General features: G+C 40.1%; 1 protein-coding gene across 2 annotated transcripts in view; it reads left to right on the top strand.

The window, feature by feature from the left end:
- The window catches only part of ERCC6 (ERCC excision repair 6, chromatin remodeling factor), an 81,536-nt gene that overhangs the window by 42,578 nt on the left and 16,466 nt on the right, over positions 1 to 22,492 (top strand). For both annotated transcript variants that reach the window (XM_082603926.1, XM_082603925.1), the window contains exons 8-10: positions 840 to 975; positions 12,306 to 12,476; positions 12,961 to 13,137. In XM_082603926.1, the coding sequence (XP_082460052.1) occupies positions 840 to 975; positions 12,306 to 12,476; positions 12,961 to 13,137 (484 nt within the window). The remainder of the gene's footprint in view (positions 1 to 839; positions 976 to 12,305; positions 12,477 to 12,960; positions 13,138 to 22,492) is intronic.

Here is a 22,492-nt window from a genome sequence, read left to right as displayed (position 1 = left end):
TTCAGGCAGCGCCCACTTTTCCCACAGTATAAATAATGCTACAGTATGTATCGCAGTACACAAATGTTTGTCTTGGGATCGCTTGGTCAACATGCGACTCTTGTTAAAGCTCTTGCCACGTAGCGCTCAGCTGCTTTACACAAGAACTGAGCAGCTTGCCTTCCGTTGGCCTGGGCTTTCTGGGAGAACCGGTCACTATGATGCTCACCCACTTGTTTTTTATCACGTGGAGAAGAGAGCAGCACCATGTAGTGGAAGAGCAGGCTGAAGCGATCAGAAGACCGACTTGAGGCATTGCTCCATCTCCTGGTAACCATGGGGCCTTGGGCACAGCAGCCTTCAGCGGCCCTGAGCACCGCAGGATTTCTGTCCTGCTTGCTTCCCGAGGCTGTGAGATTGATTGAAATCTTGTGGGTGAAAACTCTTGGTAGACTATAAAGCTTCAGACCAATTGAAGACACTCTTATGTTCACTTAGGTTAAGATATAGTGTATAATGCCTTCGCTAATCTGGAAGAAGAGAGAAAAGTATTTTTGTTAGGTAATCTTTGTTTGATTTTTTTTACTTTACTATAGACATTATCTTTTGATGTGTAGTAGCTGGTGTTTCCTCTTAATATCTGCACTCACTAACTGATGAATGGGGTTGTAGGGATTTCACTCGGTGGGTTTTATCCTCAATAGCTTTTTCTTTAAAGAAAATATGAGTAAGTTTCCAAAGCTAGGATTTTCTTCTTTGAGCTGTTAAGTTTTTGTTTGTTCTTTTTTGTTTTTTGGCAGTTGATCATCCATATGCTGTCCTTCATGGTTGTCTTTTCTTCTTGGACATTTTGGGTGCAGGTTCGAGGGTTTGGGTCCAACTATAATTGTCTGTCCGACGACAGTGATGCATCAGTGGGTGAAGGAATTTCACACGTGGTGGCCTCCATTCAGAGTGGCAGTTCTGCACGAAACTGGGTCCTTTACCCACAAAAAGGTAACATTACAGTACTTCAGAATCTTTTTGCTTGTTTTACAGCCCTCTATTTTACATAATTGTTTTTGCTTTGATCCATTTATTTATTAAGTGTATGTCCCTGTGTTTCTTTCTTGCATTTAAACTTACTGTTATTGATTTAATTTAGAGCTCTGTATTTTTAAAACAATTATGAATGCAGGCTTTGTCATTCTAACAGTCCATGGTGGTGACATGTTCTTGTCCTGTGAAACACAAGCCTGATACCCTGAGTGGGACCAGAAATCAGGGGGCTTATGCAGCAGTTAACTGGCTAAATTTGGGGCATTAGTGACTTTAAACAGTTTTAGAAAAGTAGGTACAAAATGTAATAAAATAACTCTTAATTGATGAATGAATTTGTTAACATGCTTTTAAAATGTATTTTATTTTATTTTATTTTTATTATTATTATTTTTTTTCGGTACGCGGGCCTCTCACTGTTGTGGCCTTTCCCGTTGCGGAGCATAGGCTCCGGACGCGCAGGCTCAGCGGCCATGGCTCACGGGCCCAGCCTCTCCGCGGCATGTGGGATCTTCCCGGACCGGGGCACGAACCCGTGTCCCCTGCATCGGCAGGCGGACTCTCAACCACTGCGCCACCAGGGAAGCCCTAAAATGTATTTTAAATGAACAGAAGAACAGCCTGCCATTTTGTAATTTGTACTGTTGCCTTTTAGTTAAGTTGTTTTTTGTTCTCTGAATCGATGATTACCATTTAAGTCTAATCACTGTTCTTTGAAAGTTGCATTTTCTCACTTGTAGTTTTACCCACATTATCAAAAAGGTTTATCATCTCTTCTCCTCTGGGTAGCATAGATAGGTTGTATTATGCTTTTTTAATTCTCATGTCTGTCTACCATCTAGACTGTAAGCTCTGCAGTGTGGAGACTGTCTTCATCATTATTGTATCCCAAGGGCCCTATAGACAATAGGTAATAATTACACATTTTCACTGTGGGTTTGCAGGTTTACTCTGTAGACAAGAAGTGTCAGTTTGTTATGAGTTCTTTCTTTCTGTCCTGAGTCTCACAGCTCTTGAGTGAGGTCTCTGTGCCCCCATGAAAGCAGTGCCAGCTGAGAGAGCTGTTGGATGTTTGCCTCACTCAGTTAAATACGTGTGAGCCACTAAACTCCAGTGTCTTTATAATTCTGCCAGTACCCCCTTTCCTCCAAATTCCCATTTTGTTCATGGTCATGAGTAAGCAGAACTTTTGATAAAAGTGAATCAGGAGTATCTATAATTTGGTAGCTCAACTTTGGTGAGATGGAATCTTGCTTTTACTAGCTATTGTTAAAAACAGCATACTTTGCCCTGAATTTTAAATGATAAATAGAAAACAAATGAGTTGAAATAATTAATGAAGTGGGATAAATGCTGCAATCAAAACAAACAAAAAAAACCTGATTTTTTTTCAACAGCATGAAAATAACAGATTGTTTTTCTAGTTAAACTAAATTGTTGTAACTATCCTGTCATCATTCCTGTAAAACATTTTTGATTCCTTTTTTCACTTCCATTGTCTATTGACATTTCTTAACATTTTGTATTGCAAAGTCTTGTACTAGGATTCATTAGTTGATGAATGTCTTTAAAAGGCAAATTTTTCACATGTTCCTCCTTATCCTTTTATTTCTTTTGTGCTTTTTCTTTTACACCTTTACCATATCATGGCTCACTTGTGTCTCTTCTATTATTATAGCCTGAAGAGCAACCTTCATGTAAATGAAATACATTGACTCATGAATGAAAATAGAATTGACATTGGTCAGTGTCTCTGTTGGTGAGATTTGCTTCCTTAACTTGCTTAGAGAGCAAACAATTATTTCACTTCTGTTTACAGTGATTTGCACCTTCTGAGGTGTCTGGTTATGCACAGACACATGCATATATATGATTGTTCGTAATTTTTTTAGTACTTAATGGTCTACCAAGAACTTTAACTTGAAGTTTCTTGCTTAACTTTTGAGGAAAAGCAGTAGACTTGTGTTTTTACTCTGACCCTTAAACTCTTTGGACAGTTCCTTTTTCATTATGAAGTATCTCAGATCTCTAAAGATGTAAGCTGTTATGCAAAAGATCGAAAAGATGTTCTTTCGCATCTTTCAAACCATACTCTCTACTTAGAAACACAATCAGTTTATTATTAATATTAATATCAGTTTATTATTTGTGATGACGACGTATTGAAAATGTGTTAATTCCTCTGCACAGGCCTTGTTATAACACTTCCAAGATCAGAACTCTGGCTTCTGGGTTAAAAGACTGAGTGTCATTTGATCCCTTTGCTCCTTCCTTTTGTATTTGTGTGTACAGATCTTTGTTACCACTCCATGCACACCTGTTGGCTTATAGGTGTGTGTTAGATTGCAATAGAGTTTACATTTCTTAATCACATTTCAAATATTCTGTCAGTGCTGGTCTGTCCTTTAAGCCAGCATCTAATGTCTAACTTCCTTTCCATCCTTATAGGCTGAAATTTCTTTTTTCCATGGGGGAACTTTCTGTGCCCACCAGCTGTCCTGTCTAAATGTATTGATAATAGCAGCACTCTGGTATGGGGTTATTCAGTGCTGGAGAAAATAGGGAAGAGAAGAGAATTTCTCTTCGGAAAACTTAAAAAAGTAATAATGCCAGAATTATTCTGCTTATCATTCAAATAGATTATTTTTATTTTTCTAATGATTTGTTGTAGCTGGTAAGATGTAAAACTTTGAAATTTTGCCTTTAGAGAAGAGCTATCAAATGATCAAACAATTTCTAAATGGAGATCATCTATCATTTTTCTTCCCTAAATTGCCTTTTAGCTTCCCACCTCTCTCACCAGGTGATCCTGTATTATCTTTGTTAATATTCTCTTTGGTTGACAGCATAATTTTGAATTATCAAATGCACACCCAGCAACCTTGCAAAAAAATATGTGGCTAATATTTTCAACCAAATGATCAAATCAGATAAAGACATTTTCAGGCTCTGAATCTCCTTTAATGGTCAGTCGAAATCTCATTTACTAGGAATCTAAGATTATCCTTTTCTCATGTTTTATGATCCCTTTTTTCTAATGGAGAGAAATGATATGTAAGTTGATTAATATTTATTTGTTGAATAACTATAAGCATAACATTGCAGGTATTTGATGCTATTAGGATTCTAAAAAATGGATATGATGTTTTTAACTGATCTTGAAAAGCTAACCATTTTCTTGGGGAAAGAAAATATATGAAAGATAATAAAAGAAGGCAGTTTTGTAATTCTTATCCCATAACTCACAGCAGGGGGTGGCAACTTGAGCACTGTGTTGTAAAGTTTATTTAATTATTAAGGACCCTTTTTTCAATTTGTTGGAAGATGTGTAATGAGAAATTTCTTGCTTATATTCTGAAACAGTTGTCACTTTGTAGCTCTCCCACCTTTCCCTGCCTTGTAGGATATAGTAATTCTATGGAATAGTTTTGATAATTCAAAGAGATTATCATTTTGATCCATTCATGGTATTTAGAGGCATAGGATTAGGAAATGTGACAATGGCATAAAGGCATAGATTTTATAATTACCAAACCAGGGTTGGAATCTTGGATCTGCCATCTTATAGCTTTGTGACCTGGTGCAAGTCACTTAGCTTTTCTGAGCCTAGTTTGATCTCCTGAAAATGGGTTATTTTTGGTAATTTTTTGAGGATTTATTGGGTTAATATGTGTGCACAATAAACTTAGTATGGTCCCCAGCATACAGTGTCTACTCAGGTAATTCCTACAATTAGAAATGAAGAATATGGTAGACATCTTCATCTCAGTACTTGAGAAAAGATGCTCTGACATTTCTGATTGATTCAATATAAATACATTCGAGATAGAAGGTTCAGACCTGCTTTTTCAAAAATATTCATAGTCATTCACATCTAGGCCTTTCTCCTTCGTGTCTAGATTCATTGGCCCCAAAATGATACAGTGAAATACAGTGTTAAAATTCTTTTTGGGAAATGCAAGGTATGACCAAAGAACAGACCACAGGAAAACACGGCCATCTGATGCAACTACCATCACATGTTCTTTAAAAAGGCCCGTTTTCTGAAACACTAGCATAAAAAGACTTGGCTTTTTAAAAAGCTGGAAGGGAGGCAAGTAAAAACATAACAAATAAAAGTAGAAAAGGGCCACATGGTCCCTCAAGCATCCTAAATATTTCAGACCCACTCCAGGTACACAAATTACAACACAATGTGATGCAGTTCCCATTAACTTTCGAGACGGTGTATACACCTGATACAAGAAATGATAGATGCTATGCTTGGTCTTTGAGGGATATTGTAAAATTATGTTGCTGGAGCCCTTTTTTTCTTCATTGTCAGCACAAATCCTTGTTTATTAAAGATTTAGCTTGAAGGAAATTTTAATTAATTACAGGTGCAGTAAATCCTGCCTGGGAAGCTGCCGTGCTGTGTTTACCGTGAATGGCCTTCATGTGCCTGTGCTCCACTCTGCTCTCCCTGCTGCCTGACAGTGTGATTTATGGCTGTTGTTTTCTACCAGTCCACTGTTTGCCCTCTAGGAGGGATTGGTCTCCTGAGCCTCCGTAATAACAGCAGCGCTTTCACAGACATCTTTTAATGACAACAGCACTGCATTCAGTAAGTCAGGCTAATTGCAGATGTACCCTATTAATTGCAAAAACTAGGAGAGGTTACATATTTTACAAGCTTTTAATTTGAAACCGCCCGAGATGATTTGTCTTAAGTGTTTGGATAGAGACGTCCATAATATTCAACAATTCACCATTATTGAAACTCCGGTCTAGGCAGTTACAGAATTCTGAGATTGAATCAGGTAAAAACAGATAGTCTTAGGTGTGTTTTTACCCAGTGGCTGTTAAGTGAAGGTTATGTTTTCAATGTGGACATTAAAAAAATTTCTTACTCTTTTTATAAAAGCATCTTTGATTCTTATCATCATACATCTTTTTGAATATGGTAGAAATTTTGTATTTCTGTAGTTAACGTTACAGAATTTTCCAAATAAACTTCAATTCTTAGACATGTCAAAGAAGCTAAACATCACTCTGGTGGTATGTATTTGAGAGGCATGGCATCTCGTTTGTTTAACTGTGGTAAAGTGATGTCCGAAATCCAATTCAGGGTGGCGTTCCTTGGAGGGTAGTGGAATGACTGTGGTGAGTCACTGCATCTAGCAGTTAGGAGTTCCAGGGTCATGAGCAACTAGATCCACATGGGCAGGGTTTGGCTGTGATCCAGGGAACATTTTATAAATGTGAGTGGTAATTTCACTTCTGCTGTATTTCACGCCCCAAACAGTTGTTGTTGTTTTACTCTCCCATTTCTCTCTGGGCACATAACTCTGTGCCTGGAGTAGCACAGGGCACGGGGCATTCCTGTGTGTCGGTTTGCTGTTATTCCACGCCCTACCTGCTTCATGACTTTTGGCAGCCACTGCTGTCCCAGGAGGAGGAAGAGATAGGGATAGAGTTGGGATAGCTGCCTGCCCAGAATCTCAGTGGAAAAGTCAGATGTGGAGGAGCTATTGAAATCAGCTCTGGCTTCTAAAAGTCTCAGGACTGGTGGGATGCATTCGAGGTGGAAAAGTGCATCTCTGGAGAGCCTGCTTTTCTTCACTGGACACTAGCCACCGTGGCAGAGCCGGTGGCAGTGGAATAGCAGTGTAGTCAGGGAGAAGTGGGTAAGGCGAGGCATGGGAGAGTCTATATGTGTGTTTGTAAGGCTGTGAGCCTTGAGGTATTTAGTGCTGCATTCATCATAAGGTAAAAAAAAAAAAATGTCAGGAAATGGTTAAATCAGGTGTGGCCCTCGATGTAGTATCACATAGGCGCGGAAAATCATGAATAGGAAGATGGCAAAACAGTAGTCATATTAATAATACACCTCTCACCTGTTGAACCTTTACTAGTACCAGGTGTTATAGCTCTTAACTCTGAAGTTTTGAGTGTATTATGACATGAGAAAAGTTTCTCTTTTCCTCTTTCAGAATTTTCTTGGCCATTGTTACACCCTTTTATATTCTGTTGAATTAAAAAATATTTTAACCCTTGTTTATTAAGATAATATTTTTTAAGATGTTGAATTTTATAATATTTGTATGACTGTGATTACATGAATTATTGTACTAGTTTTCCTAATATTTAGCTATTCTTCTATTTCTGTGATGCCTTGTTAGCTTAATATAGTGCTAGATTTTATTTATAAAGTAATGAATCTCTAGTTGGGGAGTACACACATCGTGTGAGCATGTTGCTTCTGTCAGTTTTGAAAACAGGGTTTTGCTAGCCTTCTATCTTTTTCTGTATTTTGGAACCATTTAAATAACAGGATTGATTCCTACTTCACTCGTAAAACCCTTTGGGTCTAGTAGACTTCTGGTGGGAAAAGCATAACAACATCCTTTTCAAGTCCTTCAGTATTGGTCTGATTGGTTTGTCTCATTTTTCCTGGGTCCATTTTGGTAATGTTCACATTCTCTGTCAAAGTTCAGATTCTTTGGCATTGGATTGCACGTGGCATTGGCTCACGTTTTGTGTTCTCTGCCTCTGTGGTGACTCCTTTAATGTTTTTCATGCTGCCCATCTGAGTCTGTTCTTCGGGCTGACTTTCCAGAGGTCTGTCTGTTTTTTGGTCTCTTCAAAGAGTTACTTAGTTTTTTTCTCTATCAATTCTACCAGGTTTTGTCCTTAAGCTTCACTGATTTTTGTTTTTATCTTACTGTCTCACTGTCTTTATTTAGCCAATTGTATTGGCTGCTTGGTTTGATTTCAGCCTCAGTAGGGCATGGGGAATGAGTATCTTTGTGTGGGTTAAGGCTCTGCTGAGAACTATTAAAAGGAGCCCACTGATGGAGAGACTCAGATCCTTTGGATCCTAACTATAAACTTTTAGTTGCCTTTAGTCTTCCTCTGTCTCTTCTGACTGTCGAACTCTGAGAAGCTGTGGCCATGTCCCCTGCCGGCTGTGGATGTGCTACTTTGCCAGCATAGCTCTAAGGGCTGTGCCTTGGGTTCTGGTGCAGTGCTCCAGGCAGGCAGGTAAAGGCCTGGCTCTTCTCTCTAGTGTGTTGTCTCCTTAAAATACAAAAGAAGCCCTCCTTTTCCTGTTCACTTCTTGTTGTCTGATACTTGTATTTCTGATCCTGCCCTGTTTTTGTTTGCATTTCCTTGGGATATCTTTAATAGTTCCCATACTCTTAACTCTTAGCACCAGTCTAGTTTGGGTCTCATCCCTTAAACACAAGGCCAGGTTTTGGCTGTACTTTCCTAGTGGAAGGGGTCACTGCTGACAGCCCACTGTCACGTGGAGACCCTGACGTAAATGTTAGGTCTGAAGCCAGCTGTCTTATTTTCTGTTTATTGTATATTCTGCTTTTTATATTTTCTTAATTCTTTTTCTGTTTCCTATTAGAAAATTTTCTATTCCTATATCTATTTTTTTCCTGATAGTGGTTTGATAGTTCTACAGTCTATTTCTTTTCTGGTATTTATGCTGAAGTAGCAACTATTAATCAATAAATGGTCTTAAATTTTTTTTTTTTTTTTGCGGTAAGCGGGCCTCTCAACTGTTGTGGCCTCTCCCGTTGCGGAGCACAGGCTCCGGACACGCAGGCTCAGCGGCCATGGCTCACGGGCCTAGCTGCTCCGCGGCATGTGGGATCTTCCTGGACCGGGGCACGAACCCGTGTCCCCTGCATCGGCAGGCGGACTCTCAACCAGTGCGCCACCAGGGAAGCCCTGGGTTTAAATTTTTTATGAATGTATTTCAGTCTGTTTTTCTGTCATGATAAAGAATTGAACAGTATTCATAACCTGTGTCCCATTCTACCATTGATAAGGTGGGATTTTTAGTACACTCTTAATTTCCCCTGTTCTCACTCTAGGTTTGTTAAATTAAACTGGAATTATAATCATGCAAAAATAGATCCCTTTTTATATTTTAGATAATTTTATAACAGTTTCATTAGTATTTAAAACAATGTTTTAATATTTACTTAATTATTATTTTAATAATTTAAGAATGGTAGGTATATTACATGTAATCTTCCCTTAAAAATATTTTCTTTTATAGTAAAGTAAGAGGCAGTGTTGCCTAATATTTAGTTAATATTAGCTTTGGAGTTGGCTGCTTTTCTATGCTCAAATCCTACCACCACTTTACCAGCTATGTGACCTGATAATATTATTTACTATCTCTAAGCCACAGTTTTCCCCTCTGTAAATTAGGGGTAAGGACCTCTGTCCTCTCTCAGAGTTGCTGTGAGCACTCAGTCTGTGATGATCATGAGGCGGGGAGCTCTGCTGCCTGCTCTTGTGCAGAGTGCGGAGTCCTGAGCACCTTTCTTCTCCCACCAGGGAAAGGAGCTGCATTCTTTTAGTGACTGCACCCCTGCATTGGCTGGAGGTGGCGTGCTGTTCATAGGCCACCTCGTGCTGGTTTATTTTCTGTCCTTGCCCAGCTAAAGGTGGAATTTGTTATTTTTTTCTGTCAAGCATGACTGCTAATTTGGATCAATGCAGAACTCCAGGGTCTTTGCTTTCCCCCTAGAATTATGGAAAGATTTGCCCTTTGTTTTCTGACGTATTTAGTGTTGCAGAAAAGATATTCAGTGCAGGTAGTCTTTTTCCTTTGCAGGGAATCTTTTTTCAGTCTGTTTCGTTCTGACTAGAAGCTACAGCATTTTCTTGTTTTCCCTTGTTTTTTGGGATTCAGGCATCTAATAGGCGTGTACCCAGGTGTATGGCTGTTTTGATGTTTTGTTCTATAGGCTCTGGTCTCTCCTCAGAAGTTTTTTCTGTCATTTTTAAAATCACTTCTTTTATATCCTTTGTACTCTGTCCTTCTTGAATTCATGTTATACATCATCAGAGCTCCTGGGTTTGTCTTTCTTGTCTCCTTGGCTTTTCTCTCATTTTCTTTCGTTTTTTTTTTTAAAAAACGTTTTCCATCTACTGTGTTGTTTTCAGTTTAACAAGGATTAACACAAAGGATGTTTGGGAAAAATAAAAATTGGGTAAGTGTTTACATGTTATACCTTTTTCTGGTCTTCTTATGAGCCCTCCTCCCCCACAGTAGTGGGCATACTAGTCAGTGTTTACGACTTACAGATTAATGAAACATAAACTTCCACTGCTGATAATGTATAATTCTGTTGTATGTATTATGTTTGTGTACATATTTATAAAGTGCCTTAGATTGTATCATGATGGAAAGGTTGATTTTTTTTAAAGTTTTAAACATTTTATTATATTTATTTTTCCTTCCAGTTTTATTGAGATATAATTGACATACAGCACTGTAGAAGTTTGAGGTGTACAGCATAATGATTTGAGATACATACACCATGAAATAATTATCACAGTAAGCTTAGCGAACATTCATCCTCTCATATAGATACAAAATTAAAGAAATAGAAAAAAATTTCCTGTGATGAAAACTCTAGAATTTACTCTCAACTTTCATACCTAACATACAGGAGTGTTAATTATATTTATCACGTTGTACATTACATCCCCAGTACTTAGCTTATAACTGGAAGTTTGTACCTTTTGATTGCCTTCATCCAATTCCTCCTCCCCACCATCTTCCACCTCTGGTAACCACAACTATGATCTCTTTTTCTATGAGTTTCTGTTTGAAGTATAATTAACCTATAACACTATGTTAATTCCTGTTACACAACATAGTAATTCAATATTTCTATAGGTTTCAAAATGATCTTCATGATAAGTCTAATTATTATATGTTACAATACAAAGATATTGCATAGTTATTGACTACATTCCCCCGCACTGTACATTTCACCCTTGACTCATTTATTTTGCAACTGGAAGTTTGTACTGCTTAATCTCCCTCACCTATTTCTTCCCTGCCCATCCCCTGTTTGTTCCTGGTACCTATGGCTATTTCTTTCTTTGCTTTGCTTTTTTAACATCTTTATTGGAGTATAATTGCTTTACAATGGTGTGTTAGTTTCTGCTGTATAACAGAGTGAATCAGCTATACATATACATATATCCCCATATCCCCACCCTCTTGCATCTCCCTCCCACCTTCCCTATCCCACCCCTCTAGGTGGTCACAAAGCACCGAGCAGATCTCCCTGTGCTATGCGGCTGCTTCCCACTAGTTATCTGTTTTACATTTGGTAGTGTATATATGTCCATGCCACTCTCTCACTTTGTCCCAGCTTACCCTTCCCAGTCCCCGTGTCCTCAAGTCCATTCTCTATGTCTGCATGTTTATTCCTGTCCTGCCCCTAGGTTCTTTAGAACCATTTAAAAATTTTAAAAAAAATTTTTTTAACATCTTTATTGGAGTATAATTGCTTTACAATGATGTGTTAGTTTCTGCTTTATAACAAAGTGAATCAGTTATACATATACATATGTTCCCATATCTCTTCCCTCTTGCGTCTCCCTCCCTCCCACCCTCCCTATCCCACCCCTCTAGGTGGTCACAAAGCACCGAGCTGATCTCCCTGTGCTATGTGGCTGCTTCCCACTAGCTATCTATTTTACGTTTGGTAGTGTATATATGTCCATGCCACTCTCTCACTTTGTCACAGCTTACCCTCCCCCCCATATCCTCAAGTCCATTCTCTAGTAGGTCTGTGTCTTTATTCCTGTCTTACCCCTAGGTTCTTCATAACCTTTTTTCCCCCCCTTAGATTCCATATATGTGTGTTAGCATACGGTATTCGTTTTTCTCTTTCTGACTTACTTCACTCTGTATGACAGACTCTAGGTCCATCCACCTCACTACAAATAACTCAGTTTCGTTTCTTTTTATGGCTGAGTAATATTCCATTGTATATATGTGCCACAGCTTCTTTATCCATTCATCTGTTGATGGACACTTAGGTTGCTTCCATGTCCTGGCTATTGTAAATAGTGCTGCAATGAACATTGTGGTACATGACTCCTTTGAATTATGGTTTTCTCAGGGTATATGACCAGTAGTGAGATTGCTGGGTCGTATGGTAGTTCTATTTTTAGTTTATTAAGGAACCTCCATACTGTTCTCCATAGTGGCTGTATCAATTTACATTCCCACCAGCAGTGCAGATGGGTTCCCTTTTCTCCACATGAAAGGTTGATTTTATTTATTTATTTATTGGCCACGCTGCATGGCGTGTGGGATTTTTGTTCCCTGACCAGGAATGAACCCGTGCTCCTTGCATTGGAAGCGGGGAGTCTTAACCACTGGACCGCCAGGGAAGTCCTTAAAAGGTTGATTTTAAGAGTCATCCTCATTTAACTTCTTATTTAAAACTGTCTTTACCATTTTGTCATCGTTTTAGGAGAAACTAATTCGAGATATTGCTCATTGTCATGGGATTTTGATCACTTCTTACTCCTACGTTCGACTTATGCAAGATGATATCAGCAGGCATGACTGGCACTACGTGATCTTGGACGAAGGACACAAAATTCGGAATCCAAATGCTGCCATCACTCTAGCTTGCAAACAGGTGTGACCTCTTACAACAAGGAGGGTTTCCAGGTGGATAATATTTAATTGAGAATAAAGTCTGCTTTTAGTAACAGACTTATTTAATCTTTCCTTGTGCTTTTGCATAAGGAATTTGAAATACACATTTTGCCTTAATGCAGAACACTTTTCATTCTTGCACTTAATCATGTTTTCTAAAATTCTAATTGTTCACGTTGCTTAATGTCTCTTATAGGGATCAGTTGTTAGAATGTAACCAAATCCAACTCTAGTCCATAGTCTTCAGCTTGAACAGTAAGAAAAATTCTTGCCTATATATATATTTTTAATCTATGTGTAATTAAAGAATTAAAGTTTCATAAATTGTCTGCGTTTTAGAGGAGACCAAAATAATATGTAGTTGTGTTAAATAATAAGATTGCATGGGAGTGTTTTGGGGTAGGGTTGGTGATCATCTGCTAAAAGGTGAAGTTAACAGAAAAGTCCTTGCTTTCCCCGAACAGTTCCGCACCCCTCATCGCATCATCCTGTCTGGCTCACCGATGCAGAATAATCTCCGTGAGCTGTGGTCACTCTTTGATTTCATCTTCCCGGGAAAGTTGGGCACGTTGCCTGTGTTTATGGAGCAGTTCTCAGTCCCCATCACCATGGGGGGGTATTCAAATGCCTCCCCAGTACAGGTAATGTATCAGGCAGGTGACACTTCTGGTATTTTAATATTTAAAACGTTCCTACTAAATACTATACTTTGTAGCCAAGTCATTCAGAATGTAAGGGAAATGACCAAGCTTATAAATTGGTATCTGATAAAAACCACAAAATTATTTTTGCTTGATAGCGCATAATTTTCCAGATGCGTGTTTAAAAAATCATGTAAAATATTCAAGAGCTGTCAGAAATTATGAGATAAGAGTGAGTCACTTCTGGACAGCATGTAATAGTGCAAATTGGGTAGTGCATCTTATAAAGTACTTTACAAGCTTAGAAAAGGGGACACCAGGGAAGACTTAACAAGACATATACCCTTTAACCTGATCCTGGGAAAACAGGCTGGGAAAAGTGCGACATTCTAGGTTAGAGCAACAGTATGAACACAGCCACTCTGTGTGACCACGAGCAGTGAAGAGACACGCTTGACTGGACTGGAGATGCTTTGGGGGGAGTTGCAGGAAAGCTGTGGATGCTGGCAGTGGGGGCCTTGAAGGGAGGCAGGAGCGCTTAGGCAGGGAAGAGCCACTAAAGGTGTTTGAGCAGGAGGCTGGGAGCAGGCTGTTCTTGGACGGTTACTCAGGCTGCAGGTAGTTGTGGGAGGGAGGCTGGCATTGAGGGACCTGCAGGAATTGGGGGTGAGGGTGATGAGAGCCTGGACCTGAATGTGGGTGATGGTCCTGAGAAAGCAGGTCCAGAGCAAGAGTCCCAAGTGGCATTTTCTAGGCAGAACAAACAAGATGTGGAGGTTGATAAGATAAAGGAAATTGGTGGAGGAGTGGTGAGCTTGCTGCAGCTGACCCCTGAGGTTTCAGGCCTGGTGACTGGTAGAGTGGGGTTGTCACAGACAGGAACGTTAGGAGGTGAGGCCAACTGGAGGGCGGTTTATGGCATTTGGGGGCAGGCTCCAGCCTCCATGAGAGGCTGGGTCTCTGCACAGCTCTCAGGTGGGGGCTTGTACCTGCCAGGTTATGACCGAGCCAGAAATAAAATACATAACTAGAAAAAGATTTTAGACCTTTAAGATTAGAGGACTGTCAAAAACCATTTTTAATACCTTTAAAATTTTGAGATTGAGTGATTTTTGATTTTTTTGATTTTTTTTTTTTTTTTTTTTTGCCTTATAACAAATTTAATCAGTTATACATATACATATGTTTCCATATCCCCTCCCTTTTGCGTCTCCCTCCCACCCTCCCTATCCCACCCCTCCAGGCGGTCACAAAGCACCAAGCTGATCTCCCTGTGCTATGCGGCTGCTTCCCACTAGCTATCTACCTTACGTTTGGTAGTGTATATATGTCCATGCCGCTCTTTCACTTTGTCACAGCTTACCCTTCCCCCTCCCCATATCCTCAAGTCCATTCTCTAGTAGGTCTGTGTCTTTATTCCTGTCTTACCCCTATGTTCTTCATTACATTTTTTTTTCTTAAATTCCATATATATGTGTTAGCATACAGTATTTGTCTTTCTCTTTCTGACTTACTTCACTCTGTATGACAGACTCTAGGTCTATCCACCTCATTACAAATAGCTCAATTTCATTTCTTTTTATGGCTGAGTAATATTCCATTGTATATATGTGCCACATCTTCTTTATCCATTCATCCGATGATGGACACTTAGGTTGTTTCCATCTCCGGGCTATTGTAAATAGGGCTGCTATGAACATTTTGGTACATGTCTCTTTTTGAATTATGGTTTTCTCGGGGTATATGCCCAGTAGTGGGATTGCTGGGTCATATGGTAGTTCTATTTGTAGTTTTTTAAGGAACCTCCATACCGTTCTCCATAGCGGCTGTACCAATTCACATTCCCACCAGCAGTGCAAGAGTGTTCCCTTTTTTCCACACCCTCTCCAGCATTTATTGTTTCTAGATTTTTTGATGATAGCCATTCTGACTGGTGTGAGATGATATCTCATTGTAGTTTTGATTTGCATTTCTCTAATGAGTAAAGATGTTGAGCATCCTTTCATGTGTTTGTTGGCAGTCTGTATATCTTCTGTGGAGAAATGTCTGTTTAGGTCTTCTGCCCATTTTTGGATTGGGTTGTTTGTTTTTTTGTTATTGAGCTGCATGAGCTGCTTATAAATTTTGGAGATTAATCCTTTGTCAGTTGCTTCATTTGCAAATATTTTCTCCCATTCTGAGGGTTGTCTTTTGGTCTTGTTTATGGTTTCCTTTGCTGTGCAAAAGCTTTTAAGTTTCATTAGGTCCCATGTGTTTATTTTTGTCTTTATTTCCATTTCTCTAGGAGGTGGGTCAAAAAGGATCTTGCTGTGATTTATGTCATACAGTGTTCTGCCTATGTTTTCCTCTAAGAGTTTGATAGTGTCTGGCCTTACATTTAGGTCTTTAATCCATTTTGAGCTTATTTTTGTGTATGGTGTTAGGGAGTGATCTAATCTCATACTTTTACATGTCCCTATCCAGTTTTCCCAGCACCACTTATTGAAGAGACTGTCCTTTCTCCACTGTACATTCCTGCCTCCTTTATCAAAGATAAGGTGACCATATGTCCGTGGGTTTAACTCTGGGCTTTCTATCCTGTTCCATTGATCTATCTTTCTGTTTTTGTGCCAGTACCATACTGTCTTGATTACTGTAGCTTTGTAGTATAGTCTGAAGTCAGGGAGCCTAATTCCTCCAGCTCCATTTTTCGTTCTCAAGATTGCTTTGGCTATTCGGGGTCTTTTGTGTTTCCATACAAATTGTGAAATTTTTTGTTCTAGTTCTGTGAAAAATGCCAGTGGTAGTTTGATAGGGATTGCATTGAATCTGTAGATTGCTTTGGGTAGTAGAGTCATTTTCACAATGTTGATTCTTCCAATCCAAGAACATGGTACATCTCTCCATCTATTTGTATCATCTTTAATTTCTTTCATCAGTGTCTTATAATTTTCTGCATACAGGTCTTCTGTCTCCTTAGGTAGGTTTATTCCTAGATATTTTATTCTTTTTGTTGCAATGGTAAATGGGAGTGTTTCCTTGATTTCACTTTCAGATTTTTCATCATTAGTATATAGGAATGCCAGAGATTTCTGTGCATTAATTTTGTATCCTGCAACTTGACCAAATTCATTGATTAACTCTAGTAGTTTTCTGGTAGCATCTTTAGGATTCTCTATGTATAGTATCATGTCATCTGCAAACAGTGACAGCTTTACTTCTTCTTTTCCGATTTGGATTCCTTTTATTTCCTTTTCTTCTCTGATTGCTGTGGCTAAAACTTCCAAAACTAGGTTGAATAAGAGTGGTGAGAGTGGGCAACCTTGTCTTGTTCCTGATCTTAGTGGAAATGGTTTCAGTTTTTCACCATTGAGGACGATGCTGGCTGTGGGTTTGTCATATATGGCCTTTATTATGTTGAGGAAAGTTCCCTCTATGCCTACTTTCTGCAGGGTTTTTATCATAAATGGGTGTTGAATTTTGTCGAAAGCTTTCTCTGCATCTATTGAGATGATCATATGGTTTTTCTCCTTCAATTTGTTAATATGGTGTATCACGTTGATTGATTTGCGTATATTGAAGAATCCTTGCATTCCTGGAATAAACCCCACTTGATCATGGTGTATGATCCTTTTAATGTGCTGTTGGATTCTGTTTGCTAGTATTTTGTTGAGGATTTTTGCATCTATGTTCATCAGTGATATTGGCCTGTAGTTTTCTTTCTTTGTGACATCCTTGTCTGGTTTTGGTATCAAGGTGATGGTGGCCTCGTAGAATGAGTTTGGGAGTGTTCCTCCCTCTGCTATATTTTGGAAGAGTTTCAGAAGGATAGGTGTTAGCTCTTCTCTAAATGCTTGATAGAATTCGCCTGTGAAGCCATCTGGTCCTGGGCTTTTGTTTGTTGGAAGATTTTTTATCACAGTTTCAATTTCAGTGCTTGTGATTGGTCTGTTCATATTTTCTATTTCTTCCTGATTCAGTCTTGGCAGGTTGTGCATTTCTAAGAATTTGTCCATTTCTTCCAGGTTGTCCATTTTATTGGCATAGAGTTGCTTATAGTAATCTCTCATGATCTTTTGTATTTCTGCAGTGTCAGTTGTTACTTCTCCTTTTTCATTTCTAATTCTATTGATTTCAGTCTTCTCCCTTTTTTTCTTGATGAGTCTGGCTAATGGTTTATCAATTTTGTTTATCTTCTCAAAGAACCAGCTTTTAGTTTTATTGATCTTTGCTATCGTTTCCTTCATTTCTTTTTCATTTATTTCTGATCTGATTTTTATGATTTCTTTCCTTCTGCTAACTTTGGGATGTTTTTGTTCTTCTTTCTCTAATTGCTTTAGGTGCAAGGTTAGGTTGTTTATTCGAGATGTTTCCTGTTTCTTAAGGTGGGATTGTATTGCTATAAACTTCCCTCTTAGAACTGCTTTTGCTGCATCCCATAGGTTTTGGGTCGTCGTGTCTCCATTGTCATTTGTTTCTAGGTATTTTTTAATTTCCTCTTTGATTTCTTCAGTGATCACTTCGTTATTAAGTAGTGTATTGTTTAGCCTCCATGTGTTTGTGTTTTTTACAGCTCTTTTCCTGTAATTGGTATCTAGTCTCATAGCATTGTGGTCGGAAAAGATACTTGATACAATTTCAATTTTCTTAAATTTACCAAGGCTTGATTTGTGACCCAAGATATGATCTATCCTGGAGAATGTTCCATGAGCACTTGAGAAAAATGTGTATTCTGTTGTTTTTGGATGGAATGTCCTATAAATATCAATTAAGTCCATCTTGTTTAATGTATCATTTAAAGCTTGTGTTTCCTTATTTATTTTCATTTTGGATGATCTGTCCATTGGTGAAAGTGGGGTGTTAAAGTCCCCTACTATGAGTGTGTTACTGTCGATTTCTCCTTTTATGGCTGTTAGTATTTGCCTTATGTATTGAGGTGCTCCTATGTTGGGTGCATAAATATTTACAATTGTTATATCTTCTTCTTGGATCGATCCCTTGATCATTATGTAGTGTCCTTCTTTGTCTCTTCTAGTAGTCTTTACTTTAAAGTCTATTTTGTCTGATATGAGAATTGCTACTCCAGCTTTCTTTTGGTTTCCATTTGCATGGAATATCTTTTTCCATCCCCTTACTTTCAGTCTGTATGTGTCTCTAGGTCTGAAGTGGGTCTCTTGTAGACAGCATATATATGGGTCTTGTTTTTGTATCCATTCAGCCAATCTGTGTCTTTTGGTGGGAGCATTTAGTCCATTTACATTTAAGGTAATTATTGATATGTATGTTCCTGTTCCCATTTTCTTAATTGTTTTGGGTTCGTTATTGTAGGTCTTTTACTTCTGTTGTGTTTCTTGCCTAGAGAAGATCCTTTAGCATTTGTTGTAAAGCTGGTTTGGTGGTGCTGAACTCTCTCAGCTTTTGCTTGTCTGTAAACGTTTTAATTTCTCCATCAAATCTGAATGAGATCCTTGCTGGGTAGAGTAATCTTGGTTGCAGGTTTTTCTCCTTCATCACTTTAATTATGTCCTGCCACTCCCTTCTGGCTTGTAGAGTTTCTGCTGAGAGATCAGCTGTTATCCTGATGGGGATTCCCTTGTGTGTTATTTGTTGTTTTTGCCTTGCTGCTTTTAATATGATTTCTTTGTGTTTAATTTTTGACAGTTTGATTAATATGTGTCTTGGCGTATTTCTCCTTGGATTTATTCTGTATGGGACTCTCTGTGCCTCCTGGACTTGATTAACTATTTCCTTTCCCATATTAGGGAAGTTTTCAACTATAATCTCTTCAAATATTTTCTCAGTCCCTTTCTTTTTCTCTTCTTCTTCTGGAACCCCTATAATTCGAATGTTGGTGCGTTTAATGTTGTCCCAGAGGTCTCTGAGACTGTCCTCTGTTCTTTTCATTCTTTTTTCTTTATTTTGCTCTGCAGCAGTGATTTCCACTATTTTATCTTCCACCTCACTTATCCGTTCTTCTGCCTCAGTTATTCTGCTATTGATCCCATCTAGAGTATTTTTTATTTCATGTATTGTGTTTTTAATCGATGCTTGATTCATCTTTAGTTCTTCTAGGTCCTTGTTAACTGTTTCTTGCATTTTGTCTATTCTATTTCCAAGATTTTGGATCTGGGAAATAGAATCTTGGATCATCTTTACCATCATTATTCTGAATTCTTTTTCAGGTAGACTGCCTATTACCTCTTCATTTGTTAGATCTGGTGGGTTTTTATCTTGCTCCTTCTCCTGCTGTGTGTTTTTCTGTCTTCTCATTTTGCTTATGTTACTGTGTTTGGGGTCTCCTTTTTGCAGGCTGCAGGTTCGTAGTTCCTGTTGTTTTTGGTGTCTGTCCCCAGTGGCTAAGGTTGGTTTAGTGGGTTGTGTAGGCTTCCTGGTGGAGGGGACTAGTGCCTGTGTTCTGGTGGATGAGGCTGGATCTTGTCTTTCTGGTGGGCAGGTCCACGTCTGGTGGTGTGTTTTGGGGTGTCTGTGGACTTTTTATGAGTTTAGGCCACCTCTCTGCTAATGGTTGGCGTTGTGTTCCTGTCTTGCTAGTTGTTTGGCTTAGGGTGTCCAGCACTGTAGCTTGTTGGTCGTTGAGTGAAGCTGGGTGCTGGTGTTGAGATGGAGATCTCTGGAAGATTTTTGCCGTTTGATATTATGTGGAGCTGGGAGGTCTCTTGTGGACCAGTGTCCTGAAGTTGGCTCTCCCACCTCAGAGGCACAGCACTGACTCCGGGCTCCTCAATTTGGGATGATGTGTTGTCTATTCATGTATTCCACAGATGCAGGGTACATCAAGTTGATTGTGGAGCTTTAATCCGCTGCTTCTGAGGCTGCTGGGAGAGGTTTCCCTTTCTCTTCTTTGTTCTCACAGCTCCTGGGTCTCAGCTTTGGATTTGGCCCCGCCTCTGCGTGTAGGTCGCCGGAGGGCGTCTGTTCTTCGCTCAGGCAGGACAGGGTTAAAGGAGCAGCCTCTTCGGGGACTCTGGCTCACTCAGGCCGGGCGGGAGGGAGGGGCACGGAGTGCGGGGCGAGCCTGCAGCGGCAAAGGTCGGCGTGACGTTGCACCAGCCCGAGGCGCGCCGTGCGTTCTCCCAGGGAAGCCGCCCCTGGATCCCGGGACCCCGGCGGTGGCGGGCTGCACAGGCTCCCGGAAGGGCGGTGTGGGCAGTGACCTGCGCTCGCACACAGGCTTCTTGGCGGCGGCAGCAGCAGCCCCAGCGTCCCACACCCGTCTCTGGGCTCCGTGCTTTCAGTCGCGACTCGCGCCCGTCTGTGGAGCCCCTTTAAGCAGCGCTCTTAATCCCCTCTCCTCGCGCACCAGGAAACCAAGAGGGAAGAAAAAGTCTCTTGCCTCTTCGGCAGCTCCAGAGTTTTCCCGGACTCCCTCCCGGCTAGCTGTGGCACATTAGCCCCCTTCAGGCTGAGTTCTCGCCGCCAGCCCCAGTCCTCTCCCTGCGCTCTGACCGAAGCCCGAGCCTCAGCTTCCAGCGCTGCGCGCCCCGGCGGGCGAGCAGACAAGCCTCTCGGGCTGGTGAGTGCCGCTCGGCACTGATCCTCTGTGTGGGGATCTCTCCGCTTTGCCCTACCCAGGTATGTGGGGAGTTTCTTGCCTTTGGGGAGGTCTGGGGTCTTCTGCCAGCGTTCAGTAGGTGTTCTGTAGGAGTTGTTCCACGTGTAGCTGTATTTCTGGTGTATCCGTGGGGAGGAAGGTGATCTCCGCGTCTTACTCTTCCGCCATCTTACCCGGAAGTGTCGATTTTTGATTTTTAATTAACTTTTACGGGAGTTCTCTTCCTCCAGTGAATCTCCGTTATCCTTCATGTATCCTGTTCTTTTTTTTTTTAACTCTTTATTTTGGAATAATTTCAAACTTAACAGAAAGTTGCAAGAATTGTAAAAAGAACTCCTAGATTCCCTAATTGTTAGCATTTTGCTAACATTTTGCCATATTTGCTTTATCTTTCCTTCCCTCCCTCCTCCTTCCCTACCTGTCTCTGTCTCTCTCTCTCCCTCCCTCTCTCTCTCTGTATATACACACACACACACACACACACACACACACACACACACACAAATTTATACTTTTTTTTTCTGAATCATCTGAGTAAGTTGTAGACACGAAGCCCTTTTTCTCCAAATCCTTTAGTGTATATTTCCTAAGAACAGTGATGTTGTCTTACATAACCACGGTATAAACATCAAAATCAGGAGGAAATGTAACATTGATGTAATTCTGTTATCTAATCTATTTGTCATGCACATTGTGCCAGTTGTTCCAGTAATTTCCATGTCTCTTTAGTCTCCTTTAATCTGAAGCTGTTCCTCTGATCTTTCTTTTGCCTTCATGACTTGATATTTTTGAAGACTACAGGCCTATTTTTCATAGAATGTGCCTCACCTTGGGTTTGTTTTCCATTCTTTGTGATTGGAATCAGCTTATGCCTTTTGAGCAGGAGTACACAGAAGTGACCTGTCTTTCTCAGTACTTTACTCGTATCTGGAGGCACATGCTGTTGGTTTTTCCCTTCATCGGTGGTGGTCTGATTACTGGGCAAGGTGTTGTGTGTCAGATTTCTAAACTCTTTGAAGCTACCACTTCTCCTTTATAATTAATAAGTCATTTATGGGATATACTTTGAGGTGGTGCACATATGGTCTGTTTCTTCCTTGAAGTCCTTGTTTCAGAAGTTTGTGCACTTATCTTTTTTCCCTTTTTAGACTGTAAAGTCCTTGGGAGCAGAGGTACTGCTTTTATTTGCTCCTTTTTGCTTTAAGTCCATAGTTGCCATGAAATAGTGAATCCCAAGAAGATAGTCTATCAGCAGCTATTTTGTGTGTCAGGCTGGGGCTAAAATGATGGGAAACGGCTGACAATCAGACCCTTCCCTTGAATAGCATTCCTGGTCCAGTGGAGAGTGTGCAGGGGGGAAAATGGTAAACAGATAATCACAGTATAGGGTAATGAAGGCTTTGCTCAGGGGAGATAGCCAATAGCAGAGCTTGTGGGAGTCAAGGCAGGCTTCCTGGGTGGGGGTGATTAGGATATAAAAGGCTGAGGAGGGTGAGGGGGAAGAACATTAACTACCCAAAACATGGACTGCCCCTTGGATTTGTACATTGAGCCTGTGCAGGGGATTTTAGAACTGAAAAGAGCCCGAGGAGTCATCTAGTTGAGCCTCCTCATTTCACGCCCAAGGTTATTATTGAGACTGAGCATTTTGGTGACTTGCCTGAGGTGACTGGGCTCTGGAAGAGGCAGCACTGGGGAGGAGTTATCACTCTGCCTCCTCAGGAAGAGGAAGGAAGCATGAGCGCGCTCAGCAAGGTGTCCATTTTCCATAGCAGTGGGGAGGTGCGGTAACGAAGGAACACA

This window comes from Mesoplodon mirus (assembly GCF_964341445.2).
Source record: "Mesoplodon mirus genome assembly, chromosome: 2".
NCBI lineage: Eukaryota > Metazoa > Chordata > Mammalia > Artiodactyla > Ziphiidae > Mesoplodon > Mesoplodon mirus.
Note: the sequence above shows the minus strand (reverse complement) of the source record. Positions and strands in the feature narration are given on the sequence as shown.